The 22,990-nt window shown below is 46.0% G+C and overlaps 1 protein-coding gene across 1 annotated transcript in view; it reads right to left on the bottom strand.

Annotated features, from left to right (window-relative positions):
- Window positions 1-677: 677 nt before the first annotated feature.
- PARL (presenilin associated rhomboid like) overlaps window positions 678-22,990 on the bottom strand; it is a 1,565,180-nt gene continuing 1,542,867 nt past the window's right edge. Inside the window, exon 10 of the mRNA XM_044070014.1 lies at window positions 678-961. Coding sequence (XP_043925949.1) covers window positions 850-961 — 112 coding nt within the window. The 3' untranslated portion in view covers window positions 678-849. The remainder of the gene's footprint in view (window positions 962-22,990) is intronic.

The raw sequence follows: 22,990 nt of genomic DNA, 5'->3' as shown, positions 1-22,990 counted from the left end.
CACACACATATGTATATATAACACTGAGAGAAAGATGCCAATGGAACCAGAAAGGAGGTAAAAAGAGGAAGGGAAAAGGCAGCAATCCCTAATGTCTGCGAAAAAAAACTTGAAGGAGGGGAGGATATAAAGGCTAAAAGTTTAAAAGGTTTAAAAGCTCTACACAAAGGTAAGATTTTAAAGAATTTAAAATTCAAAGTTATTACTTGCCTCAAAAAAGGCAAATAAGACTTGAGACTCAACCATGCCTTGACACGCTGGCGGCAAATGAGACCTGAGGAGCTAGGGAAGGTATGATACATTACAGGGGAGGGAGGAGCTCGAGGCTTGAATCCTAAAGTCTTGAAAATGCGGCCGAATCAGATCAGAGGCCCCAACAGTGAAGGAGAATGAAAAGGACAACATCAGAAAGGAGATGTTTTATGTGGATTACATAATCTTGTAGGAGGACAAAGTGGATCCACAGATATATGTCCACAACATTGGTTAATAAACAAAACAATATAACTATGAAGAGACTCAACAATAAGATTATCAAGCATAACAAGCAAAGTAAAATTTAGGTTGTTAAAGTTAACAAATGGATCTGTTATGCAGACACAGATCTGTTTCCTTACCCACTTAGGCATGTCTTCAGTGACATTCAAAGAAGCATGATTAAATATTAAAACCCTTAATTAACTTATCAAATAGCTATACTTTTTAATATTTTTAAAAAACAAGATACATCAATTTTACAAGTCTTTTTAAAGTTCACTGTACAACACTGCTCATCTTTCCCAAGGAAAGAGCATTTCAAATTGTCTTCATTTTTACAACTCTTGAACTGACTGCCGCATGCATAAGGGCCTATGAGCTACCGCCTCCTCTTCCACTTCTTCTCAGACGAAACTCGTGCCACATTTTCACTAGTGGTTCTCTGTTCTTCCATATCAATTCATGTCCATAAGTAATATACCATCTAAATTAAAAAAAAAAAAAAAAAAAAAAGGACAAAAATATTTTAAGGACATAATCCAGTTTATTATCCTACATGAAAGGCAAGATAATGCTATAGTACTTCAGTTATAAATTGAAAAAGTACAGTTGTGTAAACTTACCATAAATGCAGATGTTTGAGTGTATTCACTGTTGCAGTCATTGCATTTGGGTTATCTGCTTGCAGGTAGCCCTCAGTCGGCCTGATTAACAAAGTCTTGGGTCCTGTGTCGGTTGCTGCCCCTTCTTTCATGACGTCAGGTCATCAGGGGTATAAAACATGCAGCCAACGCCATTACATCAGTTTTTCTTGCCCCAGATGTCAGGTGCCCCCCTAATGGGAAGCAATTAAATATAAAAGTACAAAGATATACCTCCAACAAAAAAGCAAATACACCAAAAAGGCTTTTAAGCATAGTAAAGGAAAGTAGAGGTATAGTCAAAAGACGTTAGGGGGGCTGGAGGGAGGGTAACCATTACTGCAACAGTGAATACACTCGAACATCTACATTTATGGTAAGTGTACACAACTGTGCTATGTCCTTCGTGTTTCACTGTTGCAGTCATTACATTTGGGTAGATTCCCAAAGGTATGGTTGGAAGGAGGAATTTAGATAGCATTAGGGCCAGCTGTAAGGCCCGCAAGACTGCAGTGGCAAAGCCCGTTCTGGATTTAGAGAAAATTGGCAAATGATAATGTTTGGTGAAAGTATGTACAGAACTCCAGATAGCAGCTTCTAGGATGTCCCTGGTAGGGACGCCTCTGAGAAAGGCTGTATAGGTAGATGCAGCCCTGGTGGAGTGAGGTCTAATCCCCTGGGGGATAGGTTTTCCATGGTGCTTATAGTAGAAATGAATGCAATGGCTTATCCATTTAGAAATGGTTTGCTTTCAAATAGCCTTCCCCTTCTCCCCTGCAGCAAATGCCACCAGCAGTTGTTCAGATTTCCTTTGAGGTTTAGTCCTGTCCAAGTAGAATCTAAGTTGTCTGTGCACATCTAAGGAATGCAGTACCTGTTCCCCTCCTTGATTCTGTGGATTGGGAAAGAAGGTTGGCAAATGAATGGACTGATTAAGAGCCACACTGGATACCACCATGGGCATGAAGGATGGATTGGTTCTGAGGGACACCCTGTCCGCATGAAAGATGATGAAAGGCTCCACTGCCATAAGGGCCTGTAATTCAGATACCCTTCTAGCTGAAGTGATTGCTAAAAGGAAAGCTGTTTTCCAAGAAAGAGATTTTAAGTCTGCAGTAACAGCTGGCTCGATAGGTAGAGTGAGTTTCTCCAAAACAAAGTTAAGGTCCCAGGCTGAGGCTGGAGCTCTCCTGGGTGGTCTCAAATTTTTGGCCCCTCTGAGGAACTGCTTGAGTAGTGGATGAGAGAAGAGGGGAGGTTCTGTGTTATAATGAGCTGAAATGGCTGAGGCGTGGATTTTAATGGAGGAAAAAGACAGGCCCTTGTGAAGCATCTCAGTTAAGTATTGTAAAATCTGAGGTAAATTGGGCGCTGCTGTGCTCATCCCTTGAGACTGGTTCCAGGCACAGAATCTTTTCCATTTTTCAGCATAAGATTTTCTTGTACTAGGCCTCCTTGCCTCTAAAATGATATCCATCACAGGTTTGCTGAGCGATGGTAAAGGAGAGATTAAGTAATTTAGCCAGGCTGCAAGGTTCAGTGTTAGAAGCTGAGGGTGCAGACTCTGGTTCTCCTGCTGAGACAGCAAGGAAGGAGTCTGACGCAGGTGCCATGGAGATAACTGAAACACACTGTGCAGGAGGGGGTACCAGTGTTGGCACGGCAAGTCTGGAGCAATCAAAATCATCCTTAGTTTGTCCTGTTTGATTTTTAGTAGTACTTTGGACAGCAGAGGCAGAGGGGGGAAGGCATAGACTGATAGGTTTTTCCAGCTGAAGAACAAAGTATCCATTTTCCAGGCTTGTTTGCGGGGAATCATTGTGCAAAATTTGTCCAATTGGTAGTTCTGGGGAGAGACAAACAGGTCTATATCTGGGCTCCCCATTTGCTTGTCAGCATGTTGAAAATCCTTGGCTCCAGTTTCCACTTGTGGGGGTCCATGAGGTTTCTGCTTAGTCTGTCTGCCAGTGTATTTAATTTTCCTGGCAGGAATTGAGCTTGTAGGTGCACTTGGTAGCTCAAGGCTGTGTTCCTCAATGCAGAGGGGGTAAGAATGTGTACCCCCCCCGCTTGTTTATGTACCACATAACAGTGGTGTTGTCCATCTTTACCATTAATTGTCTTGGAAGTATGTGGTCCTTGAAGGCTGTCAGAGCATTCTGTACAGCTAACGTTTCTTTTTGATTGATATGCAGGTGCATTTGACTTGGGTTCCATTTGTCCTGAATGCACTTCCCTGCCTGGTGAGCCCCCCATGCATAGTCTGATGTGTCTGTTAGGGTTTGGGCAGCAGGGGGTGGTGTGAAAGGTAGTCCCTTGTTTTGGTGGCAGGCCTCTGCCCACCAAAGGAACTCTAGGCATAGGCAAGGTATGATAGGAATCATTGTTTCTAGGTCTTGAGAATGTTGACACCATAGGCTTTTTAGATACCACTGTAGTTTCCTCATATGCAGTCTTGCACATGGAATTAGAAGAATGCAGGAGGCCATGAACCCCAAGGCTTGCAGTATTTGTCTTGCAGATAGCAGGGTTTTTGTGGCCACTTGTCTGAAGTAGGTTGTCAAATGAATTTGTTTCTCTGGCGTGAGGTAAGCCATCTGGGAAGTTGTATTCAAGCTTGCTCCCAGGAATATAATTTGTTAACATGGTACCAGGTATGTTTTCTTTTTGTTTATGGTGTACCCCAGACAACTTAGAACCCTTTGTACAAAGGCCAGATGATTCAAAAGTATGTCCTGGCTTTCTGCCTGAATTAGACAATTGTCCAGGTATGGGCATATCTGAATATTTCATTGCCTGCAAAATGCAATAACTGGAGCTAGGCACTTTGTGAATACCCTGGGTGCAGTAGATAAGCCAAAGGCAGTGCAGAGAACTGATAGTGCGTGTAGCCTGCTTTGAAGTGTAGGTATCTTTTACAAGATTCCCTGATTGGGATGTGCAGGTATGCTTCTTTTAAATCTAGTGTTGCCAACCAGGCATCATTGCCTAGCATAGGAAGTAATTGAAGAGTCAGCATCTTGAATTTTGGAATCTCCAAAAAGGTGTTTAGAGTGGACAGGATGCCATGAATTGTCTTTTCTGGGTACCAGGAAAAGTCTCGAGTAGAAACCTTGTCCCTTTTCCTCTTCTGGTACCAGGTGAATAGCCCCAATACTTAGAGAGAGAAAGTACTTGTTTTTGGGCCTCTGCCCACTGATTTGGGAGTAGGTCCGGTCACCCGCTTGGTGTTGGCAACGTGTGGAACTGAAATCTGTATCCCTGGGACACTATATTTAAAACCCACTTGTCCTGGGTAATGAATTTCCAATTCTTTACATGAAGAGCAATCTTTCCCCCCAAAGGGGCAGTCAGTTGATAAGTGCTTGGAAATTTTAAAAGAAAGTCATTGAGACAGTTTACCATAGGGGGGAGTCTTATTATTCCCAGATTTGGAACTGGAGGCCCCCCACTGCTTAGTTCTGTGTCTCCCCTGGGACTGAAACCTGGGGTTTTTGCTGTGTCTGGGTTTGGCCCGAGAAGACCTGGAAGGGGCTGGAAAGGACCAATTCTTAGAGGGCCAGTGCCTACTAAATCTAGGAGGCTGAACTTGTAAAAAATCTTTAACAGTTTGCATAGATTTAGCTTTATCTTCCATATTTTCAAAAACTTCCTCAGCCTTGTTGCCAAACAGGCGGTCCTGATTTAAAGGGGCATCCAACATTTTAGCTTTAACATGATCAGGCAAAGATTGCTCCTTAAGCCAAGCATGTCTTCTGAGCACAGACCCAGTAACAGCAGCCCTGCAAGAGGCCTCTAATGAATCAAAACCACATCGCAAAGTATGCTTTCCAACTTGTTCAGCAGAATGCATTAAATCATGTAATTCTTTATTTTCCACAGTCAGGAATCAACATCATTTTCTGTTTAAGCAGTCCAATAACATGTTGCTGATACTTTAACATATGAAACTGGCAGTTTAAAGCCCTAATGGCCAAGGCTGCAGAAGTGTAAACCTTCTTACCCCCATCTTATCCAGTGCCCTGGAGTCTCTATCAGAAGGGGTAGCATTTTTAGCAGTAAAAGCCTTAATGCCCTTGGGCCCCTGTGAAATAGTCTCTGGATCTGCAATAAGATTTTTAAAAAGGAACTTGGGGGACTCGGGGACCCTGTAGTATCAGTCAGGTCTTTCTGGGAGCAAGAGGCAGGGAATCAGGGGCCAAACTAGATTACGAAAAAGCATCATCAACAATGTCTAGTACAGGAGGAAAAGCTAAAGGCCTATGCTGAGGTAGGAGAAGGAAATCCCTAAGCCTATTTTTTGAATCAGAAAAATCCTGGGTTTCCCAGTGGAAATGCTCCCTTAGAGTATGTAAGGTTCCCAAAAAGAAAAATCCCCAGGAGGGGAAGCAGAGGGAATGGAGTCCTCTGCATCAGAATCTTCATAAGTAGATAAGGGCAAATCCAGATCATCAGAAGAATCAGAAACAGAATCCTGATCAGAAGATTCATAATAAACTTCAGTCCTAGGCCTCTTAGAAGGGGGGGGGGGTTGGCTACCCCTGATTAGAGTTATTAGATCTTCAGACATTCTTATCACTTGTTTTTTAGGCATAGAGGCCTGAGCATGTGGCCTGGGCATCGTCTTTTTAGGCATGGATCGAGATTTAGGCCTAAGTAAAGAAGGAGGCGTCTGTTTAATATGCAAGTCCGTAGGCCTGAATACACCCTCAGAAGCCGGTGCCTGCACAGCGGCTCCGGACCTGTCCAAGGTAGAGACATCCGCGGGTTCCATAGTTGAAGCATCTCAATCTCGCGGCATACCGGACTCCGAATGGGTCTCAGTAGAGGCCTGTGAATCAGAAGTAGCGGGTATCAGGGGCTGCGAAAGCACCTTACTGAGTACCGGCGACTGGCATAGAAGCAGCGGCGGCAGTTTTGGACCTCGGCGGCCTGTCTCTTTTTATCTTTGTGTTTTTTCAGAATCCTGGTAGTCGGATGGCTAAATGACGACATTTCTGGATAATTAAACCAAGAACCAAAATATTTAGAGGTGAAAATATACTGACGACAGAAGTACAGTTTTGTACCTACCATAAATGTAGATGTTCGAGTGTTCACACTGCTGCAGTTATCACACTTGGGTTTATCCTGCCGTCAGGCGGTCCCGCAGTCAGCCAGAGTTCCAAAGTCTTGGTCCGGCGTCGGTTGCTGTCGCTTCTTCCCTGACGTCAGTGCTGCCAGGGGTATATAAGAGGCATCCAACGCCATTTTCTTCAGTTTTTCTTGCCCCAGATGTCAGGTGCCCCCAGTAGGTGGGCAATACATATTGCCAATAATACAAATACCACCTTCAGCAATCAAGCAAGCAAATACACCACAAAGGTTGTATCAGATAGAAAGGTATAGAGAAGTTCAGCTAGTTCAGAGGGGATGGAGGGAGGGTAACCTGGACTGCAGCAGTGTGAACACTCGAACATCTACATTTATGGTAGGTACAAAACTGTACTATGTTCATGTTACACTGCTGCAGTCATCACACTTGGGTTGAATCCCAAAGCTAAGGATGGGTGGTGGAGTTAAACAGGGTTTGGAGAAGCTAGTAGGCCCTGCAGAACTGCAGTGGCAAAGCCAGCTCTAATCTTAGAGTATAGAGGTAAGTGGTAGTGTTTGGTGAAGGTGTGCACTGAACTCCAAGTTGCAGCTTCCAAAATATCCTTGGTTGGAACCCCCCTGAGAAAGGCTGTTGATGTAGCTGTAGCCCTGGTGGAGTGGGACCTAATGCTAGCAGGTACCGGTTTCCCATGATGTGTGTAGCAGAAAAGTATAGTTTTGTACCTACCATAAATGTAGATGTCCGATAGATATGAAACTGCAGTCATAACATATGGGTTGTCCTGCCTCAGGCAGCCCTCGGTCGGCCGAATTCCAAAGTCTGGGTCTGGGTCCGGCGTCGGCTGGTGTCGCCTCCTCTCCGACGTCACAACGGCTGGAGTATAAAGGCATCGGCCGACGCCTTCTTCAGTGTTTCTTGCCCCAGATGCCAGGTGCCCTCCTAGGAAGGCTAAATTTGGTAAATGGATAAAAATAATCCCAAACATGCACCACAGTAATAAACAGATACACCACAGGAAATACCCCCAGCTAATGGGAAAAGGGGTAGGGACCCAAAAAAGAAGGATACAGAGGGGTAGGAGGGTGGGAAAATCCGACTGCAGTTGCATATCTATCGGACATCTACATTTATGGTAGGTACAAAACTGTACTATGTCCTTCAAAGAATGCAACTGCAGTCATAACATATGGGTTGAATACCATAGCCAAGATGGGGGTGAATGGATCTAAGATAATGATGGTGTAGCTAAAATCCCCTGCAGGACTGCCGAAGCAAAGCCTGCTCGGTATCTGGAGTATAAAGGCAGGTTGTAGTGCTTGGTGAATGTATGCATGGAGCTCCATGTAGCAGCCTCTAAAATGTCCTTTGTTGCCACTCCTCTTAGGAAAGCTGTGGAAGTGGCTAAAGCTCTGGTGGAATGTGGCCTAATATTGGCTGGCACACCTTTTCCATGGAATGACTAGCAGAATCTGATGCAATGTCCAATCCATTTTGAAATTGTTTGTTTGGAGATTGCTTTTCCTTGTACTCCAGCAGCATAGGCTACAAACAGTTGGTCAGACTTCCTGGTGGCCTTAGTTCTGTCCAAGTAGTAACGTAGTTGCCTGTGTATGTCCAAAGTATGGAGAATTTTTTCCCCCCTATTTTGAGGATTGGGGAAGAATGTAGGCAGGTGAATAGCTTGATTTAGAGGCACCCTGGAAATAACTTTTGGCATGAATGTAGGATTTGTTCTTAGAGAAACTCTGTCTTGATGAAAAATGAGGAAGGGAGGCACTGCCATGAGTGCCTGTATCTCCGAAACTCTTCTTGCAGATGTGACTGCCAATAAGAAGACCGTCTTCCATGAAAGAAACTGCATTTCTGAAGTTGCTGCTGGTTCGAATGGAGGAAGAGTTCATTTTTCCAACACATAATTGAGGTCCCATGCAGGTATTGGCTGTTTTCTGGGAGGTTTGATATTCTTTATCCCTCTTAGAAACTGTCTTAGCAGAGGATGTGAAAACACTGGAGGGTCACAGTTGTATTTTGCTGAGATTGCTGAGGCATGAATCTTTATTGTAGAGTATGAGAGTCCAGTATGAAATAGTTCTGCCAAGTATTCTAATATCTGAGGTATATTTGGTAATGCTGTGTCCTGACCCCTGTTGGCATTCCAGATGCTGAATCTCTTCCACTTGGCTGAATAGGTTTTTCTGGTGGAAGGTCTGCGTGCTTCCAGCAAGATCTCCTGAACTGATTTGGAAAGAGAGTTAGGTGGAGACATCAAGGTAGCCTCCAGGCCGTCAGATGTAATGTTTTCAGGTCTTGATGTACAGTCCTGTAATTGTGTTGTGTCAAGAGCAGGGGCGATAGGGTCAGAGGCCATGGTTTGGTCCGAGTTATGGTCAATAGCAATGGGTACCAGTGTTGCCTTGGCCAGTCTGGAGCTATCAAGATGCCTGTTGATTGTTCTGCTTTGATCTTCAGTATCACCTTGGTCAGCAGAGGCAGAGGAGAGAATGCGTAAATTTTTAGAGAATTCCAGCTGAAGGAGAGAGCATCCGTTTTCCAAGCTAGAGGATGGTGAGTCCTTGTGCAGAACTTTTCCAGGTGATGATTTAAGTGGGAAGCAAAAAGGTCTACGTCCGGCCTTCCCCATGTCTTCGCCAGTTGAGAGAAAATAAGGATAATTTTCTGCCCAAAGGTGCTTCTCTTTGAACCCTTGTAGGCGGTACAAAAATCAAGTCATTGTGATTGTCCTTGTGGTGCAGCTGAACTGTCTGCGCCACTTCTTTGATTTGGAGGTTGCCATTCGGCCCCTGTAAGATCCTCTGTATTGCCCTCTACCTCGGGCACATCTACTTTTTCCCCTTTGAAACTTGTCTGAGCCAGGGAAGGACCAATTCTTTGAGGGCCAGTTTCTGCTGAACCTGGGTGGCTGAACCTGAAGGAAATCCTTGACTGTCTGTACTGACTTTGCTTTTTCCTCTATGGATTTCAGTACATCCTGTGCATTAGCACCAAAAAGCTTCTGTTTTTCCAGAGGTGCATCAAGTAGCTTTACTTTAACATGGTCAGGCAAAGACTGATCCTTTAACCAAGCATGTCTACGTATCACAGCCCCAGTCATAGCTGCCCTACATGAAGCTTCCAGTGCATCATAACCACACTGAAGAAAATGGTTATTAACCTGCTGAGTGTTATGTATATGATCCTGCAATGCCTTTTTATCAATAGGCTCAGGAGAGGCTAACTTTTTCTGTAAATCATCCAGGAGAAAATCTTGGTACTGAAACATGTGAAAAAGGCAGTTAAGAGACCTCATGGCTAGGGTAGTAGAGGTGTACACTTTTTTACCCCATCTCTCCAGGGAACCTAGCTTCTCTGTCCGCTGGCAGAGGGTTTTTGGCAGAGGAGGTAGCCACTCCCTTAGGGCCCTGTGAAATAGTTTCTAGATCCACAGAGTGGGCCTTAAAGAGGTGCTTGTGAGTGTCAGGGACCCTATAATATCTGTCCGGCTTGACAGGAGCCGGAGGAAGAGAGTCAGGGTTAGCACTGGAGTCAGAGAAAACATCATCCAGAACATCCATAACAGGTGGAATAGCCAAAGGTCTGTGCTGAGGGAGCTTGAGGAAGGTACAAAGCCTTTTCCTAGAGTCAGAGAATTCCTGACCCTGCCATTGAAAATGTTCTCTCATGGAATGCAGGACTTCACCAAAAGAGAAATCCTCTGGAGGGGAGGCAGAGGGAATTGATTCCTCAGCATCCGAGTCCTCGTAGGCCTGGAAGGATTCTTCTTGGGTATCAGAAGGCTCAGAATCCCCAGAGGCTTCATCCGAAGAGAGGTCATCCGCCTGCTCTGTTCTAGGCCTTTTCTCTGCAGGAGGCTGAGAACCCCTGTCTGGATGAAGCTGAGTCCCCCTGATAAGGGAAATAAGATCTGCAGCCAGAGACCTGATCTGCTTATCAGATGAAGGGGTCTGGGCAGCAGGTTTAGGATGGGCCTTTGCCTGACTGGCGTCCTTAGCACGTGCAAAGGCCTTGATGGACATGGATACCGGAGGCCTAGCAGCCCAACGTGCAGGTGTAACCTTGTCCACAGAAATGGTGTCGGGTAGATCCAGAACTTCGGTTTCCGGAGGAAAATCAACTACCGGCACCGGAGAAATCCCCGAGACCGAAGGTCGTGTAAACGCTGTGTCGTCAGCCTGGAGCGGTGGATTTACCACTTCCGAAGGGACCGGAGCACTAGCAAGGCGTTTAGGAGTGGCATCGGTAGTGGGCGCGGGCCGAGGGTGTCGGTCCCGGTCCTTGCGTTTTTTAGCAGATTGGGTTGTTGGTGGATCCGACGGCATGATATACGCAAAAGATTCACCGAAAAAGTCCTTGGCGAATTCTGCCCGGCGCCTGAGAGTGCTCTTGTTAAAGCAAGCACAGGCAGCACAGGCCGAGACGTCGTGGTCTGGGCCAAGGCAAGGAAGGCAGAGAGAATGGAAGTCCTTATGAGGTATTTGTTTACCACAAGACAAACAATTATTAACTTTCTCAATTTGCTCTGACATTGGCTGAGGCAAGAATAAATGTTCCCCAATGGGGTACTCAGCTTTTAGATGACTTCGTTACTGAAAACACAGGAGCTGACCGACCGGCACTTGCGAACTGCTTCTGCTTCGGGCACCGTGCGGCAAGAAAGACTGAAGAAGATGGCATCGGCTGATGCCTACACTCCAGCCGTTGTGACGTCGGAGAGGAGGCGACACCAGCCGACGCCGGACCCAGACTTTGGAATTCGGCCGACCGAGGGCTGCCTGAGGCAGGACAACCCATATGTTATGACTGCAGTTGCATTCTTGAAGGACATCATATACAATGTCCTATCCATTTTGAAATTGTCTGTTTTGAGATGGCTTTTCCTTGTGATCCTGCAGCATAGGATACAAAGAGCTGGTCAGATTTTCTGAAAGCCTTAGTCTTGTTCAAGTAGTAACGTAATTGTCTGTGAATGTCCAAAGAGTGCAGGAGTCTTTCTCCTTTGTTCTGGGAGTTTGGGAAAAAGGTGGGTAAATGAATGGTTTGGTTTAGGGCCACACTAGACACCACCTTTGGCATAAAGGAAGGGTTAGTTTGTAGAGAGACTCTGTCTTGATGAAAAATAAGGAAAGGCTCCATTGCCATTAGGAAGGAACAACAAGCACAGTATCCACCAACACGTTTATTAAAAGCAAATCACTGACGTCTCGACCAAAGCCTTCAAGGAGAATAAAAAACTCACAGTCACAGAGCCATATATACATCTAAAATAATTGCACAATTAATCAATTAAATGACTAATCAATTAAGTAATGCCTTCCAGTTGAACTCTTCATTAAGCCCAAAAGGAGACATAGTTTTAAACTTTAAAATATACAGAGCTTCCTTCTGCAGTAAAAGAGTTTTAACATCAATATTACAATATGAAGAAACACTAATTTGTTCTAACAAGCAAGCATATTGTACCTCAATTTCCTGTTATTAATAATGTTAAATTTAGTGCTAACAACTATTTCTGTTGTAATTCAGTAGGTGTTATATATTCTCTTTGTTGTCCATGTAACAAATTTTATATAGGTGAGACAAAAAGAGCATTTAAAATCAGACTGCTTGAACATATAAAGGACATTAATAATGTTAATGTGGATAGTCCTGTAGCTTCACATTTTGCACAATTCCATCATAAAAGTAGTATTGGTTTAAAATGTACTGTGTTAGAACAAATTAGTGTTTCTTCATATTTCTTCAGAAAGAACCTTTAAATCAGCTGAGACAGCTGGTTCAAAGGGCGGCAGTGTAAGCTTTTCCAGAACAAAGTTGAGATCCCAAGTTGGTGTTGGTGTTCTCCTGGGCGGTATTATGTTCTTAGCCCCTCTGAGGTACTGTCTTAGGAGTGGATGTGAAAATAAAGGAGGAACCATGTTGTAGTGAGCTGAAATCGCTGAGGCATGGCTCTTAATAGATGAAAAAAAAAGTCCTTTGTGCAACATCTCAGTTAAATATTGTAGAATCTGAGGAAGGTTTGGAACAAGGGGACTATGGCCTTTAGTTTGGTTCCAGGCAAAAATCTTTTCCATTTGTCTGAATAGGCTTTCCTGGTGCTGGGCCTCCTGGCCTCCAGAATGACATCCATAACAGCTTTAGATAGAGGTGTTTGGCTGGTTGTTTAGGTAATTTGCCATGCAGCCAGATTTAAAGTCTTGAGCTGGCTGTGTAGAATCTGATTGTTTTGCTGAGTGAGTAGGTAAGGAATTTGGGGTAAAATCCATGGTGGGCCTTGGGCCATGTTCCTGAGTATTGGATACCAGTGTTGGCATGGCCAGTCTGGAGCAATGAGTATCATTTGTGGCCTCTCTAATCTGACTTTCAGCAGCACCTTTGCTAGAAGAAACAGTGGAGGAAAGGCATACACCGTTAATGTTTTCCAAATGAATGAGAGGGCGTCCACTTTCCAAGCTAGTGGGTGGAATGTCCTTGTGCAAAATTTTCGAAGGTGGTAGTTTTGGGGGCTGGCAAACAGATCTATGTCTGGGCGTCCCCATTTTTGAGTTATCATTGCAAATACCTGTGGATCTAGTTTCCACTCGGGATCCATGATGTTTCTGCTTAGGTCATCTGCCAATGTGTTTTTCTTTCCTGGCAGGAATTGTGCTTGTAGTTGAACTTGGTAAGTCAGTGCAGTGTTCCACAAGGTCATTGCTTGCCTGCATAGGGGGTAGGAGTGTGTGCCCCCTTGCTTGTTTATGTACCACATATTACTGTGGTATTGTCTGTCTTTATCAGGAGTTGTCCTGGATGTAAGAGATTCTTGAAAGCTGTTAGGGCATTCTGTACAGCTAGCATTTCTTTTTGATTGATATGCAGATGTCTTTGATCTGTATCCCATTTGCCCTGAATGCACTGTCCTGCAATGTGTGCTCCCCAGGCATAGTCCGATGTATCTGTTGTTATGGTTTGCCTGGCTGTTGGTAAGGTAAAAGGCTGACCCTTGTTGAGGTGACATGCCTGTGCCCACCATAGAAACTCCTGTTGAAGGCAGGGAATGAGTGGTATCATTGTTTCCAAGCTGTGGCTGTGCTGAGTTCATACGCTTTTCAGGTACCATTGTAATTTCCTCATATGCAGTTTTGCAAATGGTATTAGGAGCATGTAAGATGCCATGAATCCCAAGGCCTGCAGAATTTTTCTTGCAGGGAGTTGGGTCTTTGTTGCCATCATTTTGAAGTATTGAGTCAGCTGTTGTTGCCTGTCTGGCATGAGATAAGCCATCTGGGCCGTTGTATTCAATCTGGCACCCAGGAATATTATGTTTTGTGAGGGCGCAAGTTTTGATTTATTTTCGTTTACTGTGTAGCCTAGGCAACTTAAAAGGTGTTTGACAAACGCCAGATGCTTTACAAGAATGTCCTTGCTTTCTGCTTGAATAAGGCAGTCGTCCAGGTATGGGTATATTTGAATTCATCTTTGTCTGCAGTATGCAATTACTGGTGCCAGGCATTTTGTGAAGACCCTGGGCGCAGTAGATAAGCCAATGGGCAGTGCAGAGAATTGATAATGCGTTGAACCTGCAATAAATTGGAGGTATCTTCTGCAATTTTGTCTGATAGGGACATGCAGGTATGCCTCCTTGAGGTCCAACGTTACTAGCCAAGCCTTCTTGCCCAGCATGGGAAGAAGCTGCTGTAGTGTTAGCATCTTGAATTTGGGTACTTGCAGATCAGTGTCTAGAATTGAAAGGTCCAGAATGGGTCTCCAGGCTTTGTCCTTTCTGGGGACTAGAAAGAGTCTTGAGTAAAATCCTTGTCCTTGCTCCTGTGTAGGTACCTGTTGAATGGCTCTCATGTCAATGAGAGCTGTAATTTGTTTTTGCGCCTCTGCCCATTGATTTGGTGGCAGGTTTGGCATTCCTTTTATCCTTGGCAAGGTGTGAAAGTGGAATCTGTATCCTTGTGAGACAATGTTTAGGACATATTTTGTCTTTTGTGATGATGTGCCAGTTGTCTGCAAAACGTGCTAATTTTCCTCCCAAGGGGGCTGCCAAGAGAGATTTGCTTGGCAGTCTGAGGGTTAAGTCATTATGTTTGTCTTCTGTTAGCTTGGGCCCAGTCTTCTGCTCCTTTCTGGGTAGCGGCACCCCATTGGCGAGGTTTGTAAGGGCCTTGTGACTGACCTTTGCCGCTTGGGCGTCTGTATTTGCCCCTCTGTGGTCTGTCAGAAGCTGGAAAGGACCAGTTTTTTGTTGACCAATTTCTGCTGAAACAAAGGGGTTGAACCTGAAAAAATCCTCGACCATCTGCATAAATTTTGCCTTATCCTCCATTTTCTTTAAAACCTCTTCTGCTTTTACACCAAATAAAACATCCTGCTGTAAAGGTGCATCCAATAACTTTACTTTAACATGATCAGGCAGGGTTTGTTCTTTTAACCAAGCATGTCTACGTATGACAGACCCAGTCACTGCTGCTCTACAGGAAGCTTCCAATTAGTCAAATCCACATTGTAAAGTATGTTTACTCACCTGTTCAGCTGCATGCAACAAATCCTGCATTTCCTTGAAATCAGGTTGTTCTGAATGTGTGGTAATTTTTTGTTTTAACTGAGACATCAGGTATTGCTGATATTTCAGCATGTGAAACTGGCAATTTAAGGCCCTCATAGCTAGAGTAGCTGAGGTATATACTTTCTTTCCCCATCTATCTAGTGTTCTGGAATCCCTTTCAGAGGGCACAGGATTTTTATTAATAGAGGCCTTAACCCCTTTGGGACCCTGGGAAATGGTTTCTGGGTCAGCAACAGGGCTTTTATATAGGAATTTGTGAGAGTCAGGGACTCTGTAGTATCTGTCTGGTTTGGCTGGAGCAGTAGGTAGAGAGTCTGGGTTAAGGCTAGATTCTAAGTAAACATCATCCACAATGTCCAACACGGCTGGGATAGCAAGTGGTCTGTGCTGGGGTAGTAAAAGGAACTCTCTGAGACTTTTCTTAGAAACAGAGTAATCCTGGCCTTCCCAGTGGAAATGTTCCCTCATGGTATGTAAAGTTTCCCCAAAGTAGTCTTCTGGGGGAGATGCTGATGGAATAGACTCTTCAGCATCAGAATCTTCATAAGGGGGAAAAGAGTATTCCTGTTCCTCTGAAGAATCTGAGGAAATAGAAACCTGGTCAGAGGAAGCATAATCCTCCTCTTGTCTTGGCCTTTTATCAGGAGGGGGATGGGAATGAGAAGTTATGTACCTACCATAACGTTCCATGTTAGTTGTCTTCTCTCGCCTTCTTTCTTGCTTGATGGGTTCGGAGCCGATCCTCGGCTCCGACTCGGCACTTTGCTAAGCTCGAGAGTCACTTTTAACAGCTCGAGGCAGCCCCATATCCCATGATGCAAGGCGGTATGTACCCAGATCTCGTTTGTTGTCTATAGGCAATAACACCTAGCATAAAAAACTTCCCAAAAGGAAGAAAGAAGGCAGAGAAAAAGCCTGAAGGATGGTTTAGGAAGACCAGAACTGTATGGTCTTAAGAAGCATTCTTTCATGCAGTGAGAAAAAGGTCTGTCCAGGCCAGGGGGAAGGAGGGAGGGACGCAAGAAAGAAGGCGAGAGAAGACAACTAACATGGAACGTTATGGTAGGTACATAACTTCTCAATGTTAAGTTGTCAATCTCGCCTTCATTCTTGCTTGATGGGACCGTCCTAGCCTCTATCCTGGGTGGCTCAATGGAACAGACTCTTGAGAACTGTAGAGCCAAAACTGGCTCTGTCCCTGGAGGCCAAATCCAATTTGTAATGAGAAACAAAGGTATGAGGAGTGGCACAAGTGGCTGCTGCACAAATAGTGTCTAATGGAAGTCTAGCTTGAAAAGCTGTGGAAGTGGCTAAGCTTCTGGTTGAATGCGCTTTAGGTTTCGAGCACAGCTGTTTGCCCCTGAGCTGATAGATTTCAGAGATGACAGAAGAAAGCCATCTAGATAAGGTCACTTTTGAGACGGGAAGGCCTTTTTTGTTATCAGCATAAGAAATAAAGAGCTGATCGGATTTCCTGAATTGTTTTGTTCTGTCCAAATAATATCTGAGTTGGCAGTGAACATCAAGATAATGTAATTTTTGTTCCGATCTGTTTGAGTAGTTTGGGAAAAATACAGGAAGGTCAATAGACTGATTCAAATTACTCTTTGAGGCGACCTTAGGCAAAAAGGTCGGATTAGTTCTCAACGATACTCTATCTTTGTGGAAGACCAAATAGGGGGGACGAACAGAGAGAGCATGAAGTTCAGATACTCTCCTAGCCGACGTAATAGCAATCAGGAATAGAGTTTTCCATGAAAGAAATTTCAGGGAACATGAAACAGCTGGCTCGAAGGGAGGAAGAATCATGGATGTCAGCACTAAATTTAGGTCCCATTGAGGAGGAGGACTCCTGACTGGAGGTTTCAGGAGAAAAATTCCTTTTAAGAAGGCTCTACAAAGCCTGTGTGACATAATGTTGTGATCTGCGAACCCGACATGAAAGTTCGAGATAGCAGCCAACTGAACTTTGACCGTGGAAGAAGAAGAGCCCGCGTGAAAGATTTCCGCTAAGAAATCCAAAACTGCTTGGACTGGAGCAGTAAAGGGATCAATATTTTTAGCTTTTGCCCAACAAGAAAAGCGTTTCCATTTGCTGGTATAAATCCTTCTAGTAGAGGATTTTAGGGAAGCTACTATGATGTCCCTAACAGGATTAGAGATCATAGGAAGCCTGGCTAAGGAAGGAAGTGGAGCAACCATGCTGTGAGGTTGAGAGAAAGGATAGACCGGTGCAGCTGACCCGATTGGTGAATCAGAAGGTCTGGTACTGGGTCCAGATGCCACGGCTGCACCAACAGGTGACGATGGAGGAACGGGAACCAAATCTGTCGAGGCCAATAGGGAGCAATGAGAATCATTTTGGCTCTCAAAACGGTGGCTTTCTGGAGTACTTGTGGAATCAGCGGAAAAGGAGGAAAGGCATAAAGAAGTCCCTGGGGCCAATCCTGGGTTAGAGCATCTCTGGGGGGATGGCCTGGCAGTGGGAAGAGAGACAAGAAGTCTGGGCATTTGCTGTTTTGGGGAGTAGCAAAAAGATCGCAACATGGGCGGCCCCATTCTAGAAAAATCTCCTCCACTATAGATTGTTTGAGAGACCACTCGTGAGGCATGAGAATAGCTCTGCTCAATCTGTCCGCTAAAAAGTTGGTTTTCCCAGGGATATGCGTTGCTACCAGAAACCGATGAGAGGAGATCGCCCATTGCCAAAGCCTGAGGAGCTTCTCGACACAAGGGGTAGGACTTGGTTCCGCCCTGTTTGTTGATATACCATACTACAGACATGTTGTCTGTGTGAACTGCAATTGTTCCCAAGGGAAGAAAGTCGTTGAGGGCTTGCAACGTTAAAAGCACTGCTCTCATCTCTAGGACATTTATGTGCAGGTGGTATTCGAACGGTTGCCACGTCCCATGAACCATCCTGCGCTGATAATGACCCCCCCCACCCGATCAGGGAGGCGTCCGTAGTGACTGTGGCTACCGGGGCCGGGGGTACAAAGGGTCTGCCTTGGTGAATCTGGGGAGAAGTAATCCACCATGAAAGATGATTCCTGCAAATTTGTGTCACCAGTATTTGGTGACGCATTGGAAGTTGTTGGTAAGACCACTGAGTGAACAACATCCACTGAAGCAGGCGCATGTAGAAGCGGGCCAGGGAAAGAAGGGTAATGGCCGCAGCCATGAGGCCCAACACCTTTAGAACCATTCTGGCTTGTACTTTTTTGCTGGCTAGGATGATCCTCACGTGACTTTGTATATCTGAGATTCTTTGGTCTGTGAGGGTTGCTGACATCCGAACAGTGTTTAAGTTTGCGCCTATGAAAGTAATAGACTGGCTGGGCAATAAGGAGGATTTTTCGTAGTTGATCGAAATTCACAATTGAGTGCAAAGATTTATTGTGTAATCCCTGGCTTGAAGAAGTTGATGCCTGGTGGTGGCTGAAAGGAGCCAGTCATCGAGATACGGAAACACCTGGAATCCTTGACGTCTCAGGTGAGCCGTGACCACTGCCATACATTTGGTGAACACTCTGGGGGCTGTAGTGAGACCAAAGGGCAGGGCTCTGAATTGGAAATGACTGGACCCCAGCCGAAAGCAGAGAAACCTTCTGGAGCGTCTGTGAATTTTTATATGATAGTACGCTACGCATCCTGAAGATCTATTGAGCACATCCAGTTGTCCTTCTCTAGGAAGGGCAAAACTGACTGAAGTGTGACCATTCGAAATCTTGTCCTTCTCACAGACTTGTTGAGTCTGCTGAGATCCAATATTGGTCTCCAGTCTCCCGTCTTTTTGGGGACCAAAAAGAATCTTGAGTAGATTCCGGGCTCTGAATGGTCTATTGTAACTGGCTGAATGGCTCTTTTTTGTAGAAGTTTTAATACTTCTAACTCTGCAACTTCCCTTAGACCGGGTGGTACATCTGGAAGGGAATTTGTGTGAGAGAAGGGACTTTCCTCGAAAGGAATTTTGTAACCCTCGGATATGATCGACTGTACCCATCTGTCTTGAGTGAGGGAACGCCAGGCTTCTGGGTACAGCGATAGTCTTCCCCCGACTGCCTCCAAGGATGGACAGTCGGGCAACATCTCAGGGATGCTGATAGGGCTTGTCAGAGAGAGGCTCTCTGCTTCCCTGGTTCTGTGGACCCCCTCTGCCTCTAGAGCGGTGTCTGTTATTATTACCCCCTCTGCCTCTAGGGGTAAACTGACCACGTGTATCTGGCGTGACTCCTTGGGATTTGCGGAACCACATCTTTCCACCCTTCTGTCCTTTAGGGTAAGGTCTAGAAGGGGTGGAAAAACGGACCCCTACAGTAGAAAGAGTCTTGCCGTCCTGTTCACACCTGGTCAATGTATCCTTCACTTGAGGGCCAAACAAAGCTGACCCATCAAAGGGAGAATTTGTGAAGGACGCCTTGAAGGGATCTGCAAAATTACAGAGCCGCATCCAGGCTTGGCGTCTAAGAGCCACCCCTGTACCTGCGGCTCTACTCGCTCCATCTGCTGCATATGATATCAGTCGCATGGAGGAGTTAGCTATAGAATTAAGGATTCCTAGCTGAGAAGCAATTTTTTCTTGAGCCCCTGCAGCTGTGGGACCCTGTACTACTTCACCTAGTTCCTTAAGGATGTCCCTTTGGAGTCTGGTGAAGTGACATAAGTAGTTCAGCGAGCGCATAGCAAAGGTCGCTGAAGAGAACATCTGCTTACCATACCTATCCATGGTCCTAGAATCCTTATTAGGAGGATGGACAGGTACGGAAGGATCTGCAAGTTCCTTCTTAGTGGCAGCCACCACCATGGCATCAGCAGGGACACCTTCGTAAGGAATTGCTTTTCCGAAGGGAAGTAATAAATTTAGACGGCCTCCTAGGAACTGGCTCTACAGAGTCAGGAGCAGCCCAAGCCTTTCGAGCAATAACCTCCATAAGGGGGTCGAAAGGCGGAGACACCCAGGAGGTGGAGGGCCGAGATCCAAACGCCTCTAGGTATACCGACTCATCCTCAGAGGGATTTGTGGAGGGCCAGTTTCCCCTCTGTTTTAGGAGTTCTAGGATGTCTGAAAAGGAGACATCCTCAGAGGGGGATCTTGAGGATCCCTCCGACTCATCTAAGTCGGTATCTGAAGTGATAGACTCAGGGGAGTCTAGGTGTTTCCTCTTACAAGTCCTCTTGCGCGGAGGATCTCCTGACTGATGAGGAGAATCCTCGGAAGAGGGGGTTATTTCCAGTGGGGAAACCTGGGGCGGAGGATCTCTGGGTCCGGGAGCAAGAGAGATGGCAGAGATATCGACAGGCACTGTAGAGGGAGGAGCTAAGGGAATAGACTGCTGGCTGAGCCCAGTGGCCAGCACACTCTTCATCACCTCGAAGGCCCCCCTCCCAGGGAGGTCCGAGAGAACCCGTTCCGAAGAAACAGGAACTCCAGGGCCCACCGAAAGGAAAGGCTCCGAGGCAGATGTCGGAGCCGAGCTCACCAAGGCCGAGGCTCCAAGGGGAAGAGTGGGGTCGGACAAGGGTCCGATGCCACTCACCCCCCTCGGAGGAGACCAGGGAAGCCCGACCACCGAATCCCTCTAAGGAAGGTCTCGAAGAGGAGATGAGAGTAGATGCCGAGGGTGCAGAAGGGGGGGGGGGGTATCCGCCCCTCAGCCATAGCAGAAACTATACCCGAAGACTCCAGCTCCAAACTCTGAGGTAGAGTTGAAGGACGAACTTCAAGAGGGTGTGGACTAATAGTCGTCTGTTGAGATGGACTATGCAGCATCTGGGCCAGTGCCTGTGATTTCAATAATCTACTGACCACCCTCTCTAAATCATGGTCTGAAAGCCTGGATGACCTAGATGATCGGCTCCGATGGCTCCGCTCTGAGAGGAGAGGTGAGGCCGGAGCCGAGAGTATCGGTTCCAAGGAAGGGGACCTGGACCTCTTCCTCGAAGGAACCATCGGAGCCGAGGACTTTTCGGCTCCAACAGAAAGCCTCGATGCATCGGCTCCAGCCGGAGCCGATACAGACATAACTGTAACGGTGTCGGTGCCGGTCGGCGCCGACACCGAAGCCCGAGCCACATGGTGGTCGGAGCCAGTCGGAGCCGACACCGATGTGACTAACAGTATCGGCACCGATAGCCATCGGTGCCGAAGGTTTTTGCAAACCAGGATTGGCTCCAGCCGGAGCCGATCTCTACTCCGGAGTCGGAACTGAGGCCGTAGGCTTGGACACAGAAGCCTGGGCCTTGGAAGACTTTGAAGTCTTGCTCGGAGCCGATTTAGCCGGAGAGCCCTCCGGTTTAAGAAGACCCCTTAAAATCAATTTATTTCTTCTCTCCTGCAGGAGACTCTGGCTAAAGGAATGACAAATCGCACAGGAGTCCTGCAGGTGGAGAGGTCCCAGGCAATATAAACAAGAAGTGTGACCGTCTGTTAGAGACATCTTCTGACAGCACGAGTCACACTTCATGAAGCCTGAGACCCTCTGCTCTTTGGACATAGTGGACAAACTCAGAACCACACAGTCCCAAACAAACAACTAAACTATAGTTGAAAAGTAAAACCTCAACACACACACACACCCTGACAGGGGGGGGGATGGGAGGGAAGAAGGCCTGACTAAAAAATTAAGGAGGAAGGATAATTTTAGTCAAAAAAGGGCTTAATATAAACTAAAATTGTCAGATATTAAGTTAAAAAGTGAAAAGGGGCTAAAAACAGTTTAATATAAAACACTTACCAGGAGCTGGTAAAAGGAGGACCTCATCAGCGAAGCGGCAAACGAGATCTGGGTACTTACCGCCTTGCATCATGGGATATGGGGCTGCCTTGAGCTGGTAAAAGTGACTCTGGAGCTTAGCAAAGTGCCGAGTCGGAGCCGAGGATCGGCTCCGAACCCATCAAGCAAGAATGAAGGCGAGATTGACAACTTAACATCCCCTGATTAGGGTAATTAAATCTTCGGCCATCTTAAGCATCTGTTTCTTAGGCATGGGGCCTTGTACCGGGGACTGATGTACAGTTTTTTGTTTTTAAAGGAGTTTTTAGCTTAGCATAAGATTTAATGGTGAGTGTAGTCGGTCTGAAGACACCTCCTGCAACTGAAGGCGTTTCTACTACACCGGAATCCCCTTCTGCTGTGGAGTCGGAAGGACCTAAAGAAGAAGGCTGCAGCGGCCTAGTACTCTCCGCTTGGGAATCAGAAGCCATCTGGGGTTCTAAATCAGCGGTCTTCAGGGGCTGCGTAGGTGCCTCACTGAAAACCGGAGAACTGGCGACAGGCTCAGCAGAGGCCTCGGAGTCTGGTTTGGGTCTAGGCTGCCTGTCCTTATCCTTGCGGTTTTTTATGCATGCCGGTCGTCGGTTGCTCCGACGGCATGGTATAATTAAATTTCCTACCAAAGTAATGTCAGGCGAAATCAAACCGACGTTGAATAGTTTGTTTATTAAACCTAGCACAAAACCGACAACCTGTGATGTCGTGGTCTGGGCCTAGGCAAGGAATAAATAAGAATGAAAGCCCTTATGAGGAATTTGCTTTCCACAAGAAATGCAATTGTTAACTTTTTCTGACATCGGACTGAGGCAAGAAAAGGTTCCCCAATGGGGTACTTAGCTTTATTGAAGACTTTGGTCTGAAATTCGATATGAAAATCTCAGGAGTCGGCCGACCGGCACTTGCTAACTGCTTCTGTTTCGGGCACCATGCGGCAAGAAAGACTGAAGAAAATGGCGTCGGATGCCTCTTATATACTCCTGGCGTACTGACGTCAGGGAAGAAGCGACAGCAAATGACGCCGGACCAAGACTTTGGAACTCTGGCCGACTGCGGGACAGCATGACGGCAGGATAACCCAAGTGTGATGATTGCAGCAGTATAACACGATGAAAGTACAGTTTTGTACCTACCATAAATGTAGATGTCCGATAGATATGCAACTGCAGTCATAACATATGGGTTTGTCCTGCCTCAGGCAGCCCTCGGTCGGCCGGATTCTAAAGTCTGGGTCCGACATCGGCTGATGTCACATTTCTCTCCGACGTCAGAGCGGCTGGAGTACATAAGCATCAGCCAACGCCATTTTCTTCAGTGTTTCTTGCCCCAGATGCCAGGTGCCCTCCAAGGAAGGCTGTAATCAAATTGGAAGACAAAAACAGGATTCCAGACAAATAAGTAAGCAATAAACAGATACACCATAACAGATATCCCC

This window comes from Protopterus annectens, chromosome 4.part1 (genome assembly GCF_019279795.1).
Source record: "Protopterus annectens isolate FY-2018-M chromosome 4.part1, PAN1.0, whole genome shotgun sequence".
NCBI lineage: Eukaryota > Metazoa > Chordata > Ceratodontiformes > Protopteridae > Protopterus > Protopterus annectens.
This window is presented reverse-complemented; position numbering and strand designations above follow the sequence as displayed.